Source organism: Myiozetetes cayanensis, unplaced genomic scaffold (assembly GCF_022539395.1).
Source record: "Myiozetetes cayanensis isolate MyiCay16 unplaced genomic scaffold, myiCay2020 scf6-25, whole genome shotgun sequence".
NCBI classification, from domain to species: Eukaryota; Metazoa; Chordata; class Aves; order Passeriformes; family Tyrannidae; genus Myiozetetes; species Myiozetetes cayanensis.
In genome coordinates this window covers 20,057,704-20,070,057 of record NW_026087853.1, presented here as the reverse complement: position 1 = coordinate 20,070,057, position 12,354 = coordinate 20,057,704, and the positions used below count along the sequence as shown (strand labels likewise).

Below are 12,354 nucleotides of genomic sequence, written 5' to 3'. Positions count from 1 at the left end.
TGGTCCCTGTGGGTCCCTTCCAACTCAGAATATTCTGTGATTCTGTGACTGCATGGCAGTTTCCATTGTCTGCCACAGTGGTATTTATTGTAGGGTTGATTTGCTATATGTTATTTTTTGTCTTCACAAAGAAAGCAGTGCTTTTTTGTGTTGTTTTAAAACAAAAACTAAGTAGTTTCACCATTTGAAAATCAGCATTTGCCAGTAGATACCACATGGGGGGGTGTCTGCAATACAAGAAACTCCTTTTTTATTTAATATGGAAACTAACAATAATGACCCGGGCTACCATGTAGGTAAATACTGCAGACATGTCACAGAGGTGCAAACAGTGACTTTTGTGATGCAACTAATTTATACAGAAATTGTGTTTGGTGAAAACTTTCAAAACAGCAAAAAGGAAGTTTTAGAGTAAAATCAGTCAGGATGGGAGATGACTGCTCTTAGGGACATGGGAACAAAAAATATAGGTAAAAATACAGGTAAAAAGAAACTATATTTAAGAGATGCTTATGTTAGCTCTTAGCACTTCATTGTTCCCCTTCTTTAACAGCTTCATGACCTGTTTAATTCTCACATAGTTAAATAAGTATTATTTCAAGCAGTGTATCAGTTACAGTCCACTGCCTCTTCTCTTATTTACTTAATGTGTTTATCCCTTGTTCACTCTTGGTTAGCTCTTTCCTTTGCCCCTTCTATCTGTTGATGCTTTTTATTCCCTAAACATCCCACAAATTTCCTTCTGGAGCACAGATACTCTGGTGAGGCTGCCTGCTGTTCCAGGCCCCTTGAGGTAACCCGGGCTGTAGCAGTACCTGCTCCATTGTCAGGTGTGCAGGGAGGCTCATAAGACAACATGAGCCTAGAGCTTTTTAATTGCTTAGAATAAGTTTTTGGGCAGCTTCTAGATTATCAGAAACATTTGTAATACCTTGTGGTGCTCACTTCTACCTCTTCTGAGATATGTGATCATCTCTAACTGTTACTGATCCTTCCTTCTGCCCCTGCTTTCACCTCCTTTTACTTTCCATCCTCAGTGCATGCATTGCTACCTGACACTTGTTTTCTTTTCCTACATAACAGTAATTACTTTCAGGTAAACTTTCAGTGCTAAGTGTCCTTCCAGGCTTGCATGCCAAGTCACCAGTTCTTAGATACAATTATACCTTAAAAGAGGAAAACCAACGAATAACCCTCATCAGATCTGACCTATATGTTTAGTAGAAGCTATGGAAATGAAATGAGCCAATGCAATAGTCCCTCCCCTCTTTGTGCATTGTTTTATTTAGGTTGTTACCTCCTTAAGGAAGGATGGCTTGATATATATGTGATGTATCAAAGGGACTTTTCCTCAGATGGTTTTGGAGTCATTACAAAGTGATAAGCAAACAGTAACAGAAGGTGATAAACAAAAAGCAACATGAACAGATATCACTCACCACTGAAATGCAATTGTCTGAGGAACATATGTGGCCCCAGTTTCACAGCAACACAGTGGGTTTGGACAGGACGGGGGAATACTGATGGAAATTGGTGGGTACACTTGGGGTAGGAGAATACATTCTTGGACCTTGTTGTGAAGCCAGTGCACCCAGCATGTCATGCTCCTAGACTTGTGGCAGAAGTGTTCTGGGATCTTTAGTCCAAACCATTAATGTATTGCTTTGAAGTCTTCCTGGAAAGGTGATACCTCTAACAGCACAACTCCTGGACAGAGTACAAGCCTCCAGGGGAGAATGCTAACAAATTGTGAGGGTTTTTTGTTTGTTTTTTTCGTTGGTTTGTTTGGTGGTGGGGTTTGTTTGTTTGTGTTGGTTTTTATTTTGGTTAATTTTTTTGAGGGCTGCCTTGGAAGGAACATGTTAATCTAATCTAATCCCATGAGATTTTGGCTCTTCCCTCCTGGTGTTATGGTAAGTGTAGCTATTCAGAGCAAGACTAAACTTGGGATGCTAAAAAAGTTACGAGAAGTACATTCTCTGGGATTGGTGGGCACTACCCAAAACAGACACTACGTTCAAAGATATGGCTTTTCTGTGATCAGTACTATGATTTACATAGTCTTGCTTCTGCCTTTTTTTAAAGACTTACTTATTTTGAGATTTGTGTGATTGATTTACGAACCTGTGAAAAGACAACATGTGGGATGTGCAGGCCTCTAGCATACTCCTTCTCCCCCACTTCTACTGCTGTCTGCAATGAAGGATGTTGTTTGAGGAACGATGGGCAAGAGGAATGAAAAGGAATGGTCTCTCTTCTATACTTTGGGTGTCTTTCACCTGGTCATAAATTCACATGGCCCCTTGTAAAAGGGGAGCAGGTTCTTTTCTATTTTTCTGAAAACTTGCTTGAATTTATGTGCTATAGAAACCTCCTGCAGGAAAGTTGTTTTTTGTTTCTCTCTTTTGCATTTGTGTGCGAAAAACAGTAGAATATTTTAACCAATATTCTTACAGAAACTGACGTGGCTTGGTTCTATCTGATTCCAGGAACTCTCTCTCCGGACAGATATGGTGGTGGATTCACTTTTACATGCACAGCGGAGAGGGAGCCAGTGTCTCCTCCCTTGCATGGGGGCGTGCTTGGCTGCAGATGGGTGGCCTTCAAAGAAACCTAATTACTTCTGGTTTTGCATGAAATTGATTTCCATGCAAGGATGCTGAGTTTCTGTGTGCATCTCTAATGGCTTTTTTTCTCTTCTCTTTCTCTCTCTTCTTTTTCTCCCTTCTGCTTGCCGTGAAAACACCTCGGCAGATGTCAATCATATTCCAGGTAAGTGTTGCTTTTGCCGAGCAGAAAGGTTGCTCTTTAAGGAGTGGTGGTGGGAGGTTATTGGGGCAGAAATCTCATCCCACTTCCTGAAAGTGTACAGAACGATTCTTCCTACTGGATGTCATGAGGTCTGTATTGAACAGTCTTTGCTGAAAGGAGTGCTTTGTAGTAGCAAAGGTCACAAACTTCCTTATTGAGAGACTACACTGTACTGGTCAGTTAAAGGGATGTTTTCTGAATGAAAATGGCATTAAAAATGGTTACTTGTATTGCTAATTACCTGGCATTGAACACTGCATTGTATACAGGATATTTCTGATACATCTGTGTGTAGTCTGGCATGTAAATCTAGTTCAGTCATTTTCTTTCTCCTACTGCAGTCTACTCCATTTGCTACTCCCACTGATAACCTGTTGAGTTTCAGTTCCACTAAAAAAGGGGTTTTTGTTGTTATTTTATTTGACAGTATTAAAAACCAGTGAGTGTCTTTCTGGCTGAATGTGAATGTGTGATCTTATTTAGGTATCAAAATTTTATTTCCACCAGGGCACAAATGATTCATTTAAAAGGAAAAAAGAATGTGTGTTTTATGTGCTTTTTTATTTTTTGAGTTCTTTCACAATGATGTATGTTACCACAGAGAACTCCATACCACTCTCCTCAGTTTGCTGTCTTATTGTTGAAAGGATCAGAGTCCCCCAACTTCAGCTACAAGGGTTACTTGAACTAGACCACTTTACTCTGTATTCCACATCCTGTTGAGGATGGTTGAATTGAGAAGGCATGGCCTTGCTGTGCTCTACCAGTAGGACTCATATTATGCCAAGAACAAGTGTTGACTCAAACAACATCAGGGACACGTCATGGTGTGCAGGACATGATAGCATCACTCGTAAGGGCCCAATCAGAGGTGGCATATCTAGTGCCACAGGACCATACTGCTGTTAGTATGGGCATCATCCTTCTGCTCCCTGACTGCTCTTCTGCCCCACTGCCCTGTTATTCTCATAATTTATATACTTGGATGTGCATTTTTTATTCTCCCCATTGCTCATACACATGTTCTTATTCTCAGGACTTCTGTGTGCTTTCTCATGTGGATTTCTAGTCACATGTGAATGCTCTTTTTCATGTCCTCCCTCACTCTTCCCAATGTTTTCAGTCTGACAACTAACCACACCTCATTATAGGGCTCTGTCACTGTTTACGCCTGTGAGGTCTCATCCTTCTACTCAGCTCACCCTTGGAGAGTACACTAACACTGCTGTGTGACTGGGCAGGGACTTAGACCTCCAGCAAGTTTGGGTCTACACTTCTCCTCTGCCAAGCTGTACAGAGACTTTCCACCTATTTGGCTTTCCAGCTAATCTGTGTTGTGAGGACAGAGCCCCAGGCCCCTGTCAAAATGGTTACTTTAACCATCCACTGTTGAAAGTCAAATTAGGGATTTTATGAGCTAGTGGTAACTACCATAGACAGCAGAAGGGCTGTAAAGAGCCCGCTGATTAACTGAGTATTCATTATTGTTGAATAGACTGGTTAGAACTAATTCCCCAGTAAGAGGAGGTAGCTGAGAATAGGCTGGGGCTGGCAGCAGTGGGGACCACAGGGTTCTGCTGAGTGCAGTTTCTGTAAGGTACAAAGAAGTTGGTTTTGTTCAAAGTAAATGAAAATGTGTGGTATGAGCCTTTCCTGGATGTGAGGTCTCTGCTTGTGAAGAAGAGTGCTGTAGCAACAGAGGCTCATGTGCTACACTAGTTTCAAGAGCCAACTTGATCCCATCTGGCTTATTTCACAAATGAAAGAAGTTTGCCAGGTGTTAACTCACCTGTCCTGGAAATGTTATATACCCAGGTATAAAATAACACCACCACAATCTGAGCAGTGCTCTAGAGTTGGAATTGTTGCTGTTTGCACTCAGCTGAGTCACTGACTCGCTGTGTGATCTGGAGGAGAAATAACTTTTCCTTTCAGTACTTCAGTTTTCCCTTTGGGGTTATAGCTACAGTCTCACCTCACCTTCACAACATGCTTAGAGTGCTTGGGCTGAACACTGTGGAGTTTAAGAGCCTTAATACAGAGGTTAAGTGCCTTGGCTGGGAAGTGGTATGCAGCACAGACTAGAATGGATAGCTCTGTCACCTCTGCACAATATCTACTCCTTTCTTTGCTCCTTGCATTCTTTACCAGTGGTGTAGATTCTGAAAGATAAATAGTTGGGAAAAGACCAGTAGATCCAGGAGCAAGTTATATGGTCCTGTCTCACTTAGGTATTTTTTTTAGTGGAAGAATATATGCAGGAGAAAGAATGAAGAAAGAACCTAGGTAGTTCCCTGAAGAAAAATTAGTCCTTGTTTGCCTGAGCAACTCTTTCATAAAGATACAGAGATCCTTGAAAGCACTAAGTATACTAGCACATTTTTGATACAGGCCTTTAATCTTTCAAACTCCACCTCTAAAGGCTTCTTTTTCTTCTTCATCTCAAGGCTGCTGTTCTAGTTGGTCTCCCTAATTCCTTATCTTAGGGTCATTTAAGCAGTACCTGTATGCTGGCTTCTGCTTCTTTAAAGAAAAACTCTGCTTTCTGGGCATGAAAATGATGGGTTTCAGTCCATCTGAAGTTTCCTATTTGCAGAGGATACTAGATCAGACTAGGAATCCATCTATGCTGTATCTTTAGTGCCATACATCAGGTATTTGAAACCAGTATTTACAGGTTTAGGCTCTTCTTCATAGGTGCCACCATTATTTTCATTCTTGCCTGCCCTTTGCACAGGTACTGTCCCCTAATTGGAATTTTTTTGCATTGAAATGTGAATGCTTTTCAGTTCCATACACACCTATTTTCAACAATGTGGCAGTAGTAGTGATCACTCGGGTCAGAGCAAGAATTCCTCTATCCCAGAAGTGTCTTTTTATGAAAGTAGATGCTTTGGAGGAGGATGAAGAAACTATGTTAGAATAGGTCTTGTCCTGATACTTTTGTGCTTTCTGGTAGTTACCAATTTAAGGACTTGCTGACCTGATACTGCATCCAGTTCGTGGTGTTCTACAGTCATCGATGAACATATATTCTCTGGATGTGTCCACTCTTTGTTTTTCTTAATCCATTTAAAATATTTAACTCCAGTGTATCCTATGATGACAAGTCCCATTGTTTAATCATTGAAATGTGGAAAATACTTTATTTCAGCTGTTTTTATGCCTGTTACTTGAGAATTTAATTCAGTGACTCCTACTCCTTGTGTTCCCCACAAGCTAGGAAAAAGATATTTCCTGTTCACCAACTCTGTCTCAATTGGGATTTTTGCACTATCACTATATAGTCTGATATGTCTTTTCTAAGCTGAGGAATTGTGTTCCATGCCTAACAGTTCTTTCCTCAACTTGTGCACCTCCTTGATCAGGTGCTCTGATTTGCAGTGATACGAATCTTCTTAGCCATAAAATGCATTCACCCTCAGGTCTTGCTCCATGCACGCATTCTCTTGTACGTGCGCATCTATGTGAGCACTTACATGTTTGCTTTCATGCTTTCAAGCACCATCACGTTTGTAGCCCTCCCTGTGTGAATACTTCTAGCAGTATGCCACATGCAATGTCAGAATTCTGTTTCTCCCCGGGGTGAAAGGGGATAGTATTGTTCAATCGCAAGTGCTTCCATAGACATTGGGGCAAACAACTTTCTCTTTGGCCTCTGCCTCATGCTCTTATTCCTTTGATCACTCAGAGTAGATGCCACTCACCCTAACTCACTGCCCCTCATAATGAAAAAACCTATCCTGGAATTATATAGCAGAGGAAGGAAAGGGGATGGAAAAGAGGAGCTAGCACAGCTGCTGTGTGTAATTGGATTGGAAGTGGGCCTGCGGCCACAATAACAAAACTGCACTCCTGACTGACCTCACTGCTGGGGCCTGAGAGCAGCCCCTTGGCTATTGTGCACGTCGTGGTTGAATCAAAGAAAACTGACCATTCCCCAGCCTGTGCTACTTCTTTGCCCAGCTTGGAAAAAAAAGGCACCATGTATGCCAGCAACCAAGGAATCAGGTCACCCTCTTGGCAAAGCTGACCTGTCTAACAGGTAAGAAGTCTTAATGGGGCTGCAGAATGATTTTTCTCTTTATCCATTCTTTACATCTCTCAAGACAAGGGTTTTGCTTCTTCTTCTGAGTCCTATCCTTTGGCCCTGCTAGAATGCCCTTTTATTTTTGGTACCTGGGGATTCTTGGGGAATTTTCCTTGGATTTTGGGTTTTAGCCTCAAGATGACTATTTTATGAAGGACCACGTGGAAGACAAGGTGCTTATCAGCTTTCCTCCTGAACTAGAAAAGGGAACTGTCGATGGAAGTGGAGCATGAGGCTCAGAGTAAAGAAAGACCTATTTCTTAAGGAATTGATAGTTTTATGAAGTTTGGAAAGGAGGTGAAAACAACAGACTCCATTACTCATTGGAGTGCTCTTCTCTGTAGTGGATGTCATTTCATTTCTGGAAGAATCCCTGGTTTGCATGATTTCTTTCTTCAGCTTTGCCATAAAGGATTGTTGTGTATATACTGGACTAGAGGGCCTGGTGTCCTATCTCAGACATACATTGCAGCTGGCCCTGTTATTGTCTGAATGGGTCATGGAGCTTGATACCAAGAAAAAGGATCCTCTATGGGCAAGCTTGCCCCAGGGAAGATCTGGGTTGCTGCTGCTGCCTGGCAGTCTCTTTTCCCATTCATTAAGAGCTTTTGGGCTAGTCATCTGGCAGCATCATTAACAGGGAAATACTGAAGCTGCCTGCCTTAACGGAGCAATTGAGCAGTGCATGCACACCCACACACACGTGCACAACCCCAGAGCATGGGCCCAGTAGTAGAGGACAGGCTGTAATTAACTAGATGAAGGAGTTCATCTTCCTTTGTTACTGCAATCACTTGTCACTCTCAGCTGTGTTTTGTGCTATCCCCACCTTTTATTTTCCATTTTAAGTCCTAAGTATCAAAATGGGGGGGTAAGTAGGATTCAAACTGCCTTCAAGGTTTCCCTCATTTTCTCCTCCACACTGGAAATCGCCCTAGCAAATCCTTAAAGATGAAGACTGCTGTTTAACTACATTGCTCTTTCATATCATTGAACTCTGAAGCTACTTTTAAAAATGTCCTTCTGGCTTCGTAAGAATCCAGTGTTGGCCTTTGATACTTTGTACAAATAGAGCTTGATTTTACTATTTTGATATAGAAAGCAGATGGTTCACAAATGTTTTTTTAAAAGTAATTCTTTGAAATATTGCTTTGAGATGAAGGGATATTAGTAATAACCTTTAAGAAAATAATACTGATTTGGTAGCAGGTTAAAGAAATATTAAAAAACCTCCCAGACCTAAATAGGAAAAATCAGTTGTGGCAGGCATAAATCACGGCCAGAGAGCAGAGTTTATATGTCTGTCTGCCCTCAGCAATGGACATGCTGTTTTAATAACAAACTAGTGTTCTGAAGAAGCAGGCCAATTTTGCTTCACATTACTGCCAAATGTCTGAAGAAGCTGGGGCTCCAGAGGCTGAGCACAAGCAGATGTTTATCATCATCTAAAAAACCTGCTGAGAGTCTTCTTCTGAAACCATGGGGTTGTCCTTACTGTGACACATATTTGAAGTTCATGAATAGAAAATCACCAGATTCCTGACTTTGACATAAAATTTCTTTACAGACAGATAAGTAGTTTGTTCTGGGGCTTTCCTAAACCTTTTTCAGAGCACTTGCTACCCACCATTTTTGTTGGGCAGCAGTTGTGCCCAGACAGGAAATTATTATAAGGATGACTAGATTGATTTAGAAGCATGCAATCCCTTGACCATTGGAGTTCATGCAGATTTGTGTCAACATTTTCCTGGTTCTACACTGTCTGGTTTTGCAGTTCTGAGGTTATAATCAGGGTTTCTTGTTGAACAAATCTAAGATTAAACGGAAAGGATGTTTCACCTGGATTTAGGTGGAAACTCAGATTTTCTTATAGGATTCCTCTGAAATGGGATGGCTGTTGGCACCAACAATGGTAATGTTGTAAAAGAATATGTAAATAATGTGCTTTGGGGCCTGATAAGTTCATTTAGCATCCTGAGCCTGCTGAAAACTTTGCTGGTCTTTATGACTGATGCCCAAATAGCCCCACTATTCTGGCAAAGTCTGGTCTAGTTTGCAGGTCTGAACAATTCATACAACTCTTGCATTTGTCATGTCTCGAAACTGATATAAAGGTGAGACGAGTGTGTCAGTTCATGTTTTCTACGTTGATTTCACTCTGACTAATTTGAGGCCTTTGTTACACATGGTGCAAATGTCACAGATTTTATATCTCAGTAGTTGAAGGTTTTGGTTAATTGCATTTTGTTGGAGATAAACACACTCATTTTCACTCCTACTTTAAATTGCAAGGGAGGAAAATTTTCAGATGAGAAAAGCTGATATGTTATTTCATAATGTTATATTATTATTCTATCTAATAATGAATCTGGAATTCTCTTGGTGTTCTCTTTGTTAAAATAAGGATCTGTGTTGATGGACAATTTAAGATATAATATTGATTTTTTGCTCTATCTCCAAATCTACCCTCCTTTTTCTTCATATTTTAAAAAGGAAAAAGTAGCATTGAGGAGGAGTGCACTACTTTTCATTTATCTCCCTGCTTTCATTGTCCAGTTGGGGCTGGAATATCAAGAGGTACATACCACAGGTGCTGTTGTATTTCCAATTTATGAAGAAGCAGAAAGTGTCAGAACATTTCTTAAGGACACTTTCCTTCGAAGGCATTTGAACCAAGGCTAAACCAGGGACCACAATAGTGAGTATATTTGGGGGTTGCTCTCACTCCTTAACTGCAGGCAAAAGGCTTGGGGCTGCATCTGGCTGATATGCCTGACAGATAGGGCACACAGCACTGGCCTTCTGGGGATAAAGGACAAAAGGGGGTGTGACATTCCTGACATTTTGAGGGTTTTTTATAGCTCCTCTGGGGCTGGTGGAGAGAGAAGGGATCTTCCTATGGTGTGTTTCAGTGTGTTTAATGCAGACTCTTGCTTTGAACCTTCTCTGGAGGGTTCTCTTTGTCCCTGTTCAAGTGGACAAAACTCCTGCCATCTCCAGCAGCTGCATCTGTTGGTACTGGGCCTCTTAGGCATGACTTTCCTTTCCCACGGTGTACAAGGGCTAGGACCACTATCTCTGCTTTAAATCTGATGTCCTCTCCCTGTTCAACCAGCTTCAGCTGCATGTCATAGTGACACCTTCTAGCCTTTTCTCTTTTTATGCCATTGCTACAGGGTCTCTGTGTGTTGTAGGTCCTAACAATTATACTTTTGTCTTCTTGCCTTTTACAGTGACTTTCAAGTGTCCATTTGGTCAGACCTAAGATTTGCCTATCAAGAATGATGGGATTGGTTGCCATAAATAGAGACACAAATTCACTGAATTATATCTTCTGAATTAAACCAGGAATGTCCTACAGTATCAAATCTGCTACGTTTATTTATAGCTAAAAGAGCTAAAAAAATCTAAACCTATGTTGTGTTTCTGATTATTTTTCTAAATCCACAATAATCTTCAAGAACATTAAGATATTTGCATTCCTCAGACTTTACAATTATTAATCCCCTTATCTGGCTTGGAGTTCTCTGTGGGTGAACATATTCTTAGGATGATCTGGGTTTTAGATTTCTTCAGCCAACGCAAAGGAAAAATATAAAAGAAAGAGAAATAAACAAATTCAAACTCAGCATGCTGCTTGTTGAAAATTCTCATTCTAATAAATTCATTTGACCTCTCAGCCTCTGTGAAATTAAAAAGTCACAACCCTGTTTGATTAAAAAACTGGCTTAAGATATGGGGTGTGTGTGGTGTGTGTGCATGTATCAAAACCCCTGCCATACTAAGTGCTATGAGAGACAGGGGATATGGAGAAGTAATCACGCTCAAGGAAGTTGGTCAGGGAACCAACTACAAAAGGGATCACTTTTGGCTTGAATGGGAAGGACTTGACTTTTGTTATGTTAGGTCTGTGATATTTTGTGTCACAAAATTGACTAATGGGTCACTTAATGCTTAATGGCTTAGGCATGAATATATATATACAATAGTACCTAAATAATGTTTGTATAAAAAAAAATGTACAGTAAACATATTTGAAAATTGGGCCTAGAAATGGATTTTAATCAAAACAAACAAGGTTTGTACCAGAAAGAATTATCAAACCAAAAGACTGGAGCAGCCCAAGTAAACACTATAACCTTATCTACAGAGCTGATAGTGTCACTGCTGAGGGGAGCCGTGCTGCTTTCTAGAAGGCTTTACCTTCAATTGTGAAACCAAAGAGTAGCTTTAGCTATAGAACCATAAAGTAACACGCTGCCCTAGGAAAATGAATCTGCAGATCTTCCCAGAAAGGGAATGGAGGTGTATTTAAACAGGTCATTGGTAATTTTTTTGTCCTTACTATGTCTGGTGTACTGGTATCTAATTAGTAAGTGTGAGCAATCTTGACAGACTCCTGAAAATACATGATGAAGCCACACATTCAAGTATGAGGATGTGTATGCATTTAGCCAAGATGTTTCATCTGAAGCAGATGTGGTGTGATCATGGCCTCCCTTTTACTGACCAGTACAGCCTTGAATTTAAAGTCTTCAGCTGAGGAGAAGTTATTTCTGTATCTATTCAGAGGAGCAAATGCTCCCTGCAGACTCTCATTGCAGACCTTGGCTTTTGTAGCCCATTTAGCTGTACTGGTGTGCAGTGCCTCTGGAGTCACCCTCGAAGGGATATGCTGAACCTCAAACACAGTTCTGCAATGACCAGTGGGTTTTTTCTGCCTGCAACAGATACTTTTCTGTTCAGTGTGGAAAGCAGCACCTGTAAATGTTTGTGTCCTGTGTGCTACACCCATACTTGATCTAATTCAAGTATGTGAGCTCCAATCCTGACAAGTATTGGACTGCAACCAGTGTGCATGGATATTGCTGCTTCTTTTTCAGTTTTCTCTTACTTCCTCTCTCTCTCTCTCTCTCTCTCAAAGGCCTCTCACACCTGATGATGAGTGAACAAGGTAAGTCCTTTGACTTTCTCTTTGTTTCAGTCACTGATCATGAAAGAGCTTTGTCTCTGCTACTTTTCTGAGCTGGGCTTTGCGTAAAAAAAACTATTAAGCCTACTGAGTGCCAGTCAAGCTTCTTTGTCCCATGAGCCAAGGCTACTGATCAGCCTGGGACTCAGGGGCCCAGGAGGGAGCATGAAATGATTCCAGGGACAGAAAAGAGGTATGCTTCCCCCTTCCATGCAGCCCACCAATTATTTTATCTTGCCATTTATTTCTTCTTGTGCCAGCTGTAATGACTCCCACTTCTGCCCACTAAATGTAGACCTCAATGTTGGTCTTCATTTTTAGGAGTGCAATTATTACAAAAGGTATGTTAATAGCCCTCATGGCATGATCCTAACTCATTATGAATCCTGAGGAAAATTGCACATAATGGCCGGTTGTCCTGTGTCTGCAATTTAAAATACTCAAATATACACAGAACAAAATGGTTTAGAAGAACAACAGG

The 12,354-nt window shown here is 40.9% G+C and overlaps 1 protein-coding gene across 1 annotated transcript in view; it reads left to right on the top strand.

The window, feature by feature from the left end:
- Positions 1-12,354, top strand: part of NRXN3 (neurexin 3) — a 996,573-nt gene that overhangs the window by 89,094 nt on the left and 895,125 nt on the right. Inside the window, exons 3-4 of the mRNA XM_050335880.1 lie at positions 2,755-2,772; positions 11,826-11,855. Coding sequence (XP_050191837.1) covers positions 2,755-2,772; positions 11,826-11,855 — 48 coding nt within the window. The remainder of the gene's footprint in view (positions 1-2,754; positions 2,773-11,825; positions 11,856-12,354) is intronic.